Consider the following 12,882-nt stretch of genomic DNA (forward strand, 5'->3'; position numbering starts at 1 on the left):
ATTAAAGGCGTGCGCCACCACCGCCAGGCTCCCCATGGCAAGTTTTATAAGGGAAAACATTTAATTAGGGCTGGCTGACATTCAGAGGATCAGTTTATTAGCATCACTGTGGAGAGCATGACATGGTCCTGGAGAAGCAGCTGAGAGTTCTACAACCCAATCAGCAGGAAGAGAGAGACACTGGGCCTGACCTGGGTGTCTGGTACCTCAACGCCCCTCTAGTGACATACTTTCTCCAACAAGGTCACATCTCCAATAGTGCCACTCACTGTGGGCCTATGGGGTCATCTTCAATCAAAGCACCACATTCCACTCCCTGTATCCCGTGGACTTGTAGCATATCATAGTCCAAGTTCAAAAGTCCCCATAGTCTATCACAGTATCAACACTGTTCAAATGTCCAAAGTTCAAAGCCTCTGTTGAAGACTAGCTTTGACAAGACTTGTACATTCCAGGATAGGAGCACGAGGATTAGAATTATTAGGCAAAAGGAACAGAGATAGGAGAAATAAGAGAGAGAAACACACAACAGCGTTGTGAGGGGCAGTCAGTGGATATTATATTTATTATTTTCTACACACATATGTTTCACTCCAGAAGGGGAGGGGGGAATTAACAGACTTCATTAACTTGATATGAATTCTCTTGAATTCTCTGACCTTTGGTCCAGGTGGAGAAGATCTACCTCTATACCCAAAAGACTAATTAACTACACCCTAGGTCAGAATCTCCCGTTTGTAGCCACACCTGTTGTCAACAACTTTGAAAGAGCAAAAATAAACTCAAACTCTCTGCCCTCCAGTCAAGGTGGGACAGGCTCACAGCTCTGTGGGCCTTCACAAGTCTCTTCTGAGACTCGTGATTTCTTAGCTGTAACCCCTGTAAAGTCAAAATGAGAAAGCAGAGCACATACTTCCAACACACACGGCACAGGATGTACACTACCACTCGAGAAGGGAGCAGATTGAGTAGGGTGAGGAAATGCCGGCTAGACCAAAGCAAGACTGAAAACCAGCTAGGCAAACTCCAAACTCTGCATCTCCATGGTCTAATGTCAAAATTCTCTTCAGAGGCGGGCTGGAGAGATGGCTCAGTGGTTAAGAGCACTGACTGCTCTTCCAGAGGACCCAGGGTTCAATTCTCAACACCCACATGGCAGCTCACAGCTGTCTGAAGATCCAGTTGCAAGGGATCTGAAACCTTCACACCAATGCACATAAAATAAAAGTTAAATAAGCCATAAAAATATTTTTAAAAATTCTCTTCAGAGCTCCAACTCCTTTAGCTTTGCGGACTGCTACACACTGCTCTATATTGAGCTACTTTCATTCCTTGTAGGTAGCTTTCCTTGATAGGAATCCCAGGGCTCTGGCATCTCTACCATCTTAGGGTCTCCAAGGCAATCTAGGCTTCACCTTCTAACTTTACACAATGGCCTCTGTGAGCCTCCAGGAAAGCACACCTTACCCTGTAGGAGGAGGCAGTCCGCTTGTCCCAGCCGCCCGCCTAGCTGAGCCCTGAAATAACCACACAGAAACTGTATAAATTAAATCACTGCCTGGACCATTAGCTCTAGCTTATTGTTGGCTAACTCTTACATAGTAATTTAACCCATTTCTATTAATCTGTATGTCACTACGTGGCAATGGCTTACTAGCAAAGATTCAGCATGTCTGATTCTAGCTGCTCCATGGCGTCTGACTCTGCCCTTCTTTCTCCCAGCATTCAGTTCTGTCTTCCCTGCCTACCTAAGTTCTGCCCTATTAACAGGCCAAGGCAGTTTCTTTATTCATTAATGGCAATTACAGCACACAGAGGGGACTCCCACATCAACATTCCTGACACATGCCTGTCCTCAGCAGCTTTCCTTAGTCTTGGAAGGAGATTCCATAACCTCTATCTTGCATCCTTGGTTCTAAAGCCAGAACTACATGGCTGAAGCTGCCAAGTTCTGCTGCTTTCTAGGGCTAGAACATGGCCCCCTCATTCAAATACATTTTCACAGTTTCTCTGTATTTCATTTTTTCATTCAGTGCCTAAGCTTGGCTGTTCTGAAACTCGTTCTGTAGACCAGGCTGGCTGTCAACCCTGAAATCTGCCTGCCTCTGCCCCCCTAGTATTGGGATTAAAGGTGTGCACTGTTACCACCCAAATCTAAAATTTCTTTAATTCCTTTTCACAAGTTGGGAGATTAGCTGAGAGGGATCTTGCCTTGAGGTCACCACTCCCTTTATTCCTGTTAGGATCAGGCTTCTCTTTAATTTATCTCCTTTAGCATAGGACTTCACTCCATTGAACTGCCCGGAGCCCCTTTCCTCCTCAAACTATACATTTTGTATTCTTCCTTCCTTGGCTTGCTCCTTTTCATTACGAATCTCCACAAGTATGGCCACTAATAACCAAGCATCACGGTCAATACTAGGCTGTCTAGAATCAACTCTGCCAAAGCCATTAATCCATGACTCTTCCATTTAGCCACAGGCAGATTTTTGGGACAAGGGCAGAAAACAACTCTATTCTTCACTGAAATATCACAAGATTGGTCTCTAGGCCACATACTAATATTCTTTTCCTCTGAAACCTCTTGAGCCAGGTCCCCACAGCTCAAATTACCTTTAGCACCACTGTCTTCCATGCTCCTACTAGTATGGTCCATTCAACCCCCCTTAAAATGCTCAACTTCTTTTCTAGTCCAAAGTCCAAAGTGTTCCACATTCTTTCAGAAAGAAGTACGGTCCTGCTTATCACAACAGTACCCCACTCCCTGGTACCAAGTTCTGCTAAGTTTGGATTTCTGGTGCTGTGAAGAGTCACCATGACCACAGCAATACTTATACAGAAAGACTGGCTTGCAGCTCAGAAGTTTGGTCCCATATCAACATGGAAGAAGGAAGTTTTTCTCTTTACCTGTTGTAGCAAGGAGCGGACAAATCCACATCCCCCCACCTGGCTAGCTTAACCCCTGAAATAACCACACAGAAATTGTATTAATTAAATCACTGCCTGGCCCATTATATCTAGCCTCTTCTTGGCTAATTTTTACATCTTGATTCAACCCATTTTTAGTAATCTGTGTATCATCACATGATTGTGGCTTACCAGCAAGAGTCTAACCTATGTCCATCTCAGGCAGGAGAATCATGGCGTCTGCCACACTTCCTTCTTCCTCTCAGAATTCTCTTCTGTATACTACGCCCACCTAAGGGCTGTCCCATCAAAAGGCCAAGGCAGTTTTCTTTATTCAACCAACACATAGAAAGAAGACCCTCCTACACCTTTTACCTGCTTGCTCTGACTCTTCCTGACAAGTCCATTCCTTCATGGGCCTTAGAACCTACTTCTTTGTGATTCTGCGGGAAAACTGAAGACCAGCTGAGACATTCAGCCTTGTGGACTGAGGAATTGCTGGATTCTTGGCCTTGCCATTCCTAGGCAGCCATTGTTGGATTAGCTGGACCACGCCCTGTAAGCCATTCTAATAAATCTCCTTTTTATATGTATAGAGATTCATTCTGTAAGTTCTGTAACTCTAGAGAACCCTGAATAATAATACAACCACCACGGTACCTCCAGAAGCCAGGGGAGGCAAGGGGAGCTCTTTCTCAACCCCTCTGAAGGCACTGACTCCACCAGCACCCCGATTGCACTTACAGGCCCCAGAATAGTCAGGCAACAAAGCAGTTTGTTAGTCTCTCATCCCGGAGCTTAGGTCATCCCCAGGAAACCAAACACTCTGCAATTTCCACAGAAAGCCTTGGGTTTTGGAGTTCTAATGGGTTAACAGTCCAAGGCCAGCATGAGCACAAGGGATTCTGTCTGCCCTGCTAAAGGTCGGTGACGTACTGGAAAGAGGCGTGAGGTGTGTTGCAGAGTCTGGACGCTGAAGCATAGCGATGCAGAGCTGAGGGTCATGTGAGAGAGGCCAGTTACAACTCATTATCTGCAGGTTTGTGTGGAGGTATGTGTATTTATCTTTGAAATAACTGCAGGGCTTTGCTTGTTTGGGGACAGGGTTTCCCTGTATTGCTCAGGACTGGATCATATTCCTAGGCTTGCACCAATGATGCCTCAGCCTCCCAGATTCTGGGAATAGGGACATAAGCCACCATGCCTGGCTCAGCAGACTGTTAAAATTTGAAGTCACTATGAACAAAGTAGTATCATCTTGTCCCTACTCCATTTTGTGTCTGCCTACTCACCTCTCAGCCCTCACACCCCTCAACAGCCATGTCTGCCTCTGAAACATTCTTGGGATTGTCTACGACATGTTTTTTTGGCATTATTAACCCAAATCATTAACATTTGTATAAACCAAAATAATTGATAAAGGTATAGATCAAAATTCATTACCAGGCTGTGTTTGAAATAACTACCAAGTTCTACCCAAATAAATACTACTAGACAATTCTGGTTGCTCTGGTCCTGGTCTGAAATTGATATCACTGTGGTCTATGGCCTATGGTACATGCTGTACCACTGAACTTTCTCCACTTTTGGTCACAGGTCAAAATAAAGACCTCCTTGTACTCTTAATTGTCTTTCATAAGAGTGGTGGTCTGCAACAATTTCATGTGGATTGTTTCAAAATTCTGCAATAATAAAATTAACTTGTTTTGTGTATTTGGAATTTCTTTTTCTTTTTTTGGTTTTCGAGACAGGGTTTCTCTGTGGTTTTGGAGCCTGTCCTGGAACTAGCTCTGTAGACCAGGCTGGTCTTGAACTCACAGAGATCCGCCTGCCTCTGCCTCCCGAGTGCTGGGATTAAAGGCCTGCGCCACCACTGCCCGGCCATATATTTGGAATTTCTAAAGCCTTTTCTTGATGGCAGAAGTCACAAAATAATCCCACACTAGTTCAGAATTATGAATAATAAAGGTTTACTTATTTAGGGGAAGCTTACAGATCACTTTCCTAGATAACAGTCCTCTGCACAGGGAACAGAAACCGAGTCTAGCAGCCGGAAGCGAGAACTGGAATCAAGAGAGCAAGAACATGCTTTACAGCCCCATTTACAGTATAAAAGACCCCGCCCAAGTGGGCTGGTATCTTAAATGCTATTGGCTGAGGGAGCAGAATGTGCTCCTACAGCACCTCCCCCTGGCAGGTGATCCCACCTACTACAGTTGGCACATTAGGAATGTCCTTTGGATGGTCTGTTGATGGGGGTTGCCTGGGTTGTCTCAGTCTGTGGTCTCTTTCAGAACCAGGTATCGCCTCAGGGTAAACCACTGAGACTCAGGCCTCTATTGAGATGGGCTGGGTGCTACACTGCCCGGGGTGAAGAGCGGAGTCCTGATAACCCAGCTGTCACTGCAGCCCCTGTGTGAAGACCCAGAGCTCTGTATGCCTGTCTTGGACATCAGCCTCCAGTTCTGAACGCTTGGAGTGGAAACCTCTAATTCTCAGGAATTAGAGCCGCAATTTTTGGGTTTGGGAACACACGTGAGCCGCTAGAAACTCTAACACTAAGAGAGTCATCATCTGTCCATCTGAGAGTTTGTCCAGCCAAAGCCAAAGCGCCCCAGACAGCCACTTGCAAAGGCACTTTTACATTCTTCTCCGGGGGTCCCTCTGCCTCCCCCAGTGGGAATGGGGACTTTCTGGAGGGGCTCTGTTCTGTTTTACACAAGACAGTCACGGGTGCCTTTTCAGCAAGTTGTCAGGTTCTTGGCCGGCCCAAGCCTCTTGCTTTCATTGTCTCCAATAAGGGAGGCGTCTAAGCCCAAAGTTGAGCGGCATCTGTTGGGGTCCGACCTTGATGGGGTTCGCACATTCCAGGGTAGGGCCATGAGGCTTAGGAATATTAGGTAGAAGAAAAGTGAATGCTAAATACACTTTTATTTTCCATATGCCTTATATACCCCACCCACAAGGGGATTGGGGAGGCAAAAGAATTTTTTACCAAGGTACAAAGAAGACACAGAGCAATTAACTCTTCAATACCCAAAACATCCTGAGTTAAGTATTCTGCTGTTTAGGTGGGATCTGTAGCAACTACACCTTAGGCCAAGCACCCTATAGGCAGCCACACCCTGGGTTGAACCTCTTCTCGTAACCTTGAAGGAGCAAAAAATAGCCCTGAACTCTCTGACCTTTGTTCCGGTAGAAGGAATCCACGTCCCTAGGCTCTGACTGGAAGCTAAACAAAGGGCTTAGAGGGTCCTCCAGCACCTCTAGGAGTGTCCCCAGCACCACACCCTCCCCTAAGGCTTGTTTCTCCAGGGGCTGCTGAGCCACTGAGAATATCTAAGTTACTTTCCTGTGCTAGAACACACATAAAAAGGAACAGTTTTATGGGACATATGGGTTCCAGAGGGATGGAGCTTATGATGTTAGAGCCAGGACACAGAGCTGCGGGCTCACATCTTGATGTGACAGCAGGAGGCAGAGAGCAAGCACTGCGGATGGAATGGGCTTTTAAAACCTCAAAGTTGCCCCCCTCCCCCCGTGACCTGCCTCCTCCAAAAGGCCACACTTCCTACTCCTTCCCAGACAGGTCCATCAACCGGGGCCAGGTATTCAAACAGAGGAGCCTAAAGGAGACCATTCTCGTCCAAACCCCCGGAGAGGAGGGAGGAGCTAACCAAGGAAAAACAGCAAGGAGCAGAGTAAGGCACAAAGCAGCTCCAGAGAACTGGGGAAGAGTTGGAGAGCTGCAGGGAGGGAAGGGAATTTAGATCAGTTGCTAGAAGCCCTGCCTGCTATTCCCAGCACCACAGAAAGCCAGGCGTGGTGGCACACACGTGTATTCCCAGCACCTAAGACATAAGTGGGGGAATGTGTGTGTGTGGAGAGGTGGCTCAGCACACAGACACGTGTGCAGGCAAAACACCAGTGCACATGAAATAAAAATATGTTTTTAAATACGACATATGCAGGAGAAACAAAAGTGCAAGGTCATCCTCACTGCTGTGGAGGTTTGAACGAGAACGGCCCCCACAGGCTCACGTGTTTGAATCTGAAGAGCCCAGGAATGAGGGGGGAAAAGTGTATGCTTGTAGCCTCTACGCATATTTCTGGGTATATTAGGACCGATAGCCACCTTGAGCCTCTGCCCTGCATTCTGCCAGGCAGGGAAAAGACAATTTAAAGGAAGGCATGACTATGTAAACTTTTTTTTTTTTTTTTTTTTTTTTGGGTTTTCGAGACAGGGTTTCTCTGTGGTTTTGGAGCCTGTCCTGGAACTAGCTCTGTAGACCAGGCTGGTCTCGAACTCACAGAGATCCGCCTGCCTCTGCCTCCCGAGTGCTGGGATTAAAGGCGTGCACCACCACCACCCAGCCTATGTAAACTTTTTAACTAACACTTTGTAAACAGAGATAAGTCCTGGATCTCTGCCTCCCTGAAGCAGCAAAACCAACTCCATTTTGTGCTAGGCCCCAAGATGGATATCAGCAGAGCAGGAAGTTCCCTAGGCTGGAGCACAGCTGCCCCAGGTTGATCAGCAGAGTGAAAATCTCCTAGACTGGAGCCAATCAGAGAGTCCACCCACACCCCTTACGCCCACAACACCAGATATGGGGGGGGGGGGAGTTGTTTGTTTTTTGTCTTTTGCCTTTATAAACCCTGCCTAGGAATCTTGGGAGGGGCACCTCCTCTGACCCCCCACTGTGTTGATGTGCAAGCTGAGGTCCCTATCACGATTTGTACTACAGGATTAAACCTTGCGTTTGCATTTTTGTGAGTTGTGTCTTTGGTGGTCTTTTTGGAGTCTCTGCGACTTGGGTACTACATCTCCATCTCAGAGGTGCCCAGAGAGTGCTAGCTCAAGAGATGCCTGAAAAACCATAAATTTCAATTTGTACTCTCTGCCTCCTGTATAACGTTTGACTATAAGAAGGAATTTGCAGCCCTCCCTCGTGGCTACAGGGTCATAATTCTTGATAGTCTTAGTTAGGAGCCTTTCTGTCCCCGTGGTGTTTTTGAATAAAGATGTTTCTGTTTTGTTTTGTTTTTGTTTTTTTCGAGACAGAGTTTCTCTGTGGTTTTTTGGAGCCTGTCCTGGAACTAGCTCTTTTTTTTTTTTTTGGTTTTTTGAAAAGGGGTTTCCCTGTGGTTTTGGAGCCTGTCCTGGAACTAGCTCTGTAGACCAGGCTGGTCTCGAACTCACAGAGATCCACCTGACTCTGCCTCCCAAGTGCTGGGATTAAAGGCGTGCACGACCACTGCCCTGCTGGAACTAGCTCTTGTAGACCATGCTGGTCTCGAACTCACAGAGATCCGCCTGCCTCTGCCTCCCACGTGCTGGGATTAAAGGCGTGCGCCACCACCGCCCGGCTCTGTTTCTGGTTTTATAGACTTCCGTGGTCTGTCCCGTTTTTACACAATTCTAGGACCCAAGAAACTCTTGATCTCCCCACCCTTGCTAGAAAGTAAAGCTTTGGGTTGGATTGGGGGGGGTACGACTGTGAGGTTCCCGAGTGTGGTTATTCACTAGCGGTGACTACCGCCAGTGGCCTAGGTGGACCTCCAGGTGGTGGGTTGGTGATCTCCACTTTGCATCCTAGAGACCTGTAGACAGCGGTGCCTGTAGACTCCCTGATGTCTTTCAGGTCCTTCTGAGGGTGGCCTCGGCTGGGCTAGGTCCTGGACACTGTCCAAGGTGCTGGGAGTCCGGACCTAGGGACTCGCACCTCTTAGAGCTCTCCGTCTCCTCGGACCGCTGTGGCTGGTGCACTCTGGGAAACCCTGGTGAGAATTCGAGTGAGATTCCGAATGCCGTGGGCGCGCCGCGGCTGTAGTGGCCTCTCGGAAGGCAAACTAGGCTGGCGCCAACGGGCTGGGAATTCGCGCTAGGCAGAGCGCCAGGTGCAAAGGGGCGGCGCCGGGCCCGTGATTCCCCACCGGAGCGGCAGAGACTGCGGGGCAGCGCGGGCGCATGGGCACTGCAGGTGCGAACCAGAGGCTTTCAGGCTCCTGGCGGCGGTACGGGGCTGGGAAAGGGATGCTAGTCCCAGGCTGTGATGTGAGGACTAGGATGCGCGATGCGGGTCTCAGGGACACCAAAGGTCCCCAGGGACCGGGATGCAAGGTTCTACTGGTCAGGGTGAGGGTGCCACGGGCCAAGGGTCCTAGAGGGGAGACCCGCGGAGCTTCAGATGCCAGTTCGCTGTGCGCCGATCCTGCTAAGGGAGCAGGGTCGGGTTGTGTATGGCCCCTGAGGTCACATTGCCGGAATGGTGCCGGCGTCCAGATGCGCCGGCGTTCAGTTGCCACTTCCTCCCTTTTCCAAGTTTCGGTTTCGGGTTCAGCCCGACCCTGCAGCTCCGATGCTTATCATCTCTAGGGCTGTGGGCCACTAGATCTGCCATGCTCCCCAGCACTCAGGCAGCCCTCGCCCTGCCCAACCCCGCCAGCGAGCTCCAAGCAGTCCCGGGTCGGCAGCTCCGCCCCGGAATCCGCCCTCGCCAACTGCAGCCAGAACTTTTAGTAATCAGGCGCTGCCTGGGGCGCTGATCTTCCTCCGGGTCAAGGCTGGGGTCAGGAGGCTGGGGAGGCTCCCTGTCGCTGGAGTCGCAGCTAGCAGTGAGCGGTGAGAACGCGATTGTCCGACTGACCGGTCCAAACCCATCTGCTTTTCTTAGTCTAGTCTCATGGCGAAGAACCCAGGAAGAGCCTCTTGCTGGCTGAGTGGAGAGGCTTTGATGCTGGCCGCTCGCTTCTGCGGGGCTGTCGCTAGCTAGTCTTAGCTAAAGCCCTAAGGTGCTTTCGAGTTTCCTGAGCAGCACTGGAGAACTGACTTTAGGTGTTTTGACTCAGGATTCACCACCCCCAAAAATGTGGTAGGAGATAACATACCACCCCAAAATACACTTCTAAGGCGTGGTTTCAGATCTGAGGAATTAATGGTTTGAGAAGCAGAACTTTTCTTTCCTTTTTTTCTTTTTCTTCTTGGCTTTTCGAGACCGGGTTTCTCTGTGTTTCCCTGACTGTCCTGGAACTCACTCTGTAGACTAGGCTGGTCTCAAAGTTAGAGATCTGCCTGCTTTTGCCTCTGGAGTGCTGGGATTAAAAGCCTTTGATGCCCACTACTGACCACTACCTCCAGGCAAGAAGCCGAAGGACAGCGGGTTGGGGCAGACAGCATTGGTTACCTGTGGAAACCCTTGCACAGCACCAACACCTTGCCTAGCTTCCAACCCCTCAGCACCCTCTGGTCCCAGCCCCAAGCCTCTGCTTTTTCCTGTAGTTCTGGTTGGCCATAAAAGCTCCAGCCTGAATTCTTCTCCACTCTTAGTTTGTGGGATTCCCTCAAACATAAACATACAGAGTTGCTTTTATTTATTTTTAGTTTTATTTATTTTTTTTTTTTTGGTTTTTCGAGACAGGGTTTCTCTGTGGCTTTGGAGCCTGTCCTGGCACTAGCTCTGTAGACCAGGCTGGTCTCGAACTCACAGAGATCCGCCTGCCTCTGCCTCCCGAGTGCTGGGATTAAAGGCGTGCGCCACCATCGCCCGGCTTTATTTTTATTTTTTTTTTTGGTTTTTCGAGACAGGGTTTCTCTGTGGCTTTGGAGCCTGTCCTGGAACTAGCTCTTGTAGACCAGGCTGGTCTCGAACTCACAGAGATCCGCCTGCCTCTGCCTCCCGAGTGCTGGGATTAAAGGCGTGCGCCACCATCGCCCGGCTTTATTTTTATTTTTTGAGACAGGGTTTTTCTATGTAACTTTAGAGCCTGTCCTGGAAGTTGCCCTGTAGACCAGGCTGGCTTGGAACTCACAGAGTCTCTGCTGCCTCCAGCGGGCTGGTATAAAAGGCATGCCCCTACCCCACTCCCTACCCCCACACAAACACAGTTGCAGTCTTTGGTTGCTTCTTTGTTTGTTTTGTAAAGCTAGCCTGGCCTGGCCTTGAACTCACAGAGATCCACCTACTCGCGCTTCCCTAGTGCTGGGATAAAGACCCGTGCCAGCACTGCCAGGCTTGTTTTGGTTTTAAGGAAGAGTCCTCTCTAACCCTGTCAGGCCTTGAACTGCTAACTGTCCCATCTCTACCTTCCAGGGACTGGGGTTACCAGGACATTACACTATGCCCAATTTTGTGCACCCCCTATTTAGTGTATAGGCTAAACAAAGCATCTAGAATCGCAGGTCTAACTGTGATCTAGGCAAAGGTGGCTGCCAGGACAGGGGCTGGGAGGAGAGAGGGGCCAGCAGCAAGCCCAGGAGGGAGCAGTGGAGTTGGAGCCCACAGGGTTGGCACCTGCCCCTTCAGGGTGGACAATGGCAGCCATCCCTGAGGGGTGACAGTAATTGTGTGCTTGGATTTCTTGAGCCACAGGCTCCTGGGTCAAGGCCAAGAGCAGAGAGGCTGGTCCCCAACTCTCCCTGGAGTGGCCTGGAGTCAGGGTTCCCATCCTATCCCTGGCCCGGACCACCCGTGACCTGATTTGCCCTGGTTTGGTGCCCTTTGCTACGAGCCCTGAGCAGACCTGGGCTGGCCTCGTGCTTCCCAAACTGCTCTCCAGCAAGGCCTCCACCCTCACCTTCAGTTGCCTGGGGTGGGGGTGGGGGGTGGAGGGGCGTGAAGGACACAGCAGCAGGGCAGACTTTCTCAGGTGGCTGCCAGCCTGTCCTTAGGTCAGGGTCCTCAGCTGGCTGGGCTCTGCAGAGCGCACTTTCCTCCAGTCCCCTTTCTCTTCACAGCCTCCTCTGAGCTTCCTTCAGCTTTAGTGGTGGACAGTGAAGTGGGGGGGAGGGGTAGCAGGGGGTTGGGACTTCCTGCTTGAGGGAGGAGCTGGATTGGGAGGTCTGGGGCTGGGTTTCGTTTACTCAGAACCTTCCTGGTCCCAATCTCTTCACTTTCTTAGAAAAGGAAACTGAAGCGGGAGTCACGTGATAAGGTTGAGCTTTATATTGTGCTGCCTTAGCCTCACTTCTCTCCGTCCTGCAGGGCTGTGGATAACAGCATGGAGTGTCCTCACTGCAGGCATGTGTCCCGAGAGGAGTCACCCAGGTTCTGTAGCCAGTGTGGACAGAAACTGTCTCCTGCAGATCCTGTACAAGGTGAGGTGGGGAGCGCACAGTGGGACTCCAGGATGGAGTAGGGTCCCTTCCTTCTCTGGTGGGCACTAGTGGCTGAGCTTTCCTGAGAACTTGTGTTTTCCTCAGAGCAGGCTGCTCTGGTTCTGGCTATAGGTGCCTACCACTTTAAAAGAAAAGTTGGTTTTGGTTTCAGTTCTTGGTGAGAGCCTTTGCCAGGAAGGAGCAGCCAGTGTTGAGCCTGGGACCCTGAGGATGGAAGCCTTTTCCAGCACTACGTGGTGGGTGGTTGGAGGAGGGTGTTCAAAATTCGGGGTGACCGTGAAGTATCACCAAACTTGTGAATCAACCTGTGCCCAAGGCAGGTCCTGCCACCCACCCATCCTCAATAAGCCGATTAAAGGAACCAAATGGCAAGTGGAAAGCAGAGGGGCTGGAGAGATGGCTCAGCAGTTGAGAGCACTGGCTGCTTTTGCATAGGAGCCAGGCTGGGTTCCCAGAACCCACAAAGTGGCTACAGCCCCTGGTGACTCCTGTTCCAGATCTGATGGCCTCCACTGATCTCCACAGGGACCAGGCACACCTGTGACAAACAGACATACATGCAGGCAAAACATTCATACAAAAATGTATAATTTTATGCCGGGTGTTGGTGGCGCATGATTTTAATCCCAGTGTTTAGCAGGTAGAGGCAGGTGGATCTCTGAGTTACAGGTCAGCCTGATTGACAGAGATAGTTTCAGGATAGTTAGGGCTGTTACACCAAGAAACCCTGTTTGATAAACCAAATAAACAAACAATACACACATGCACACACACACATTTTTTTTTTTTTTTTTTTTTTTTTTTTTGTTTTGTTTTTTTTTTTTTTTATGCCGGGTGTTGGTGGCGCATGATTTTAA

The 12,882-nt window shown here is 49.5% G+C and overlaps 1 protein-coding gene across 1 annotated transcript in view; it reads left to right on the forward strand.

The window, feature by feature from the left end:
• Positions 1-8,746: 8,746 nt before the first annotated feature.
• Rnf213 (ring finger protein 213) overlaps positions 8,747-12,882 on the forward strand; it is a 79,979-nt gene continuing 75,843 nt past the window's right edge. The window contains exons 1-2 of the mRNA XM_026780086.1: positions 8,747-8,891; positions 11,892-12,004. Of these exons, the coding sequence (XP_026635887.1) occupies positions 11,908-12,004 (97 nt within the window). The 5' untranslated portion in view covers positions 8,747-8,891; positions 11,892-11,907. The remainder of the gene's footprint in view (positions 8,892-11,891; positions 12,005-12,882) is intronic.

The sequence above is a fragment of the Microtus ochrogaster genome, chromosome 7 (assembly GCF_000317375.1).
Source record: "Microtus ochrogaster isolate Prairie Vole_2 chromosome 7, MicOch1.0, whole genome shotgun sequence".
Taxonomy (NCBI): Eukaryota; Metazoa; Chordata; class Mammalia; order Rodentia; family Cricetidae; genus Microtus; species Microtus ochrogaster.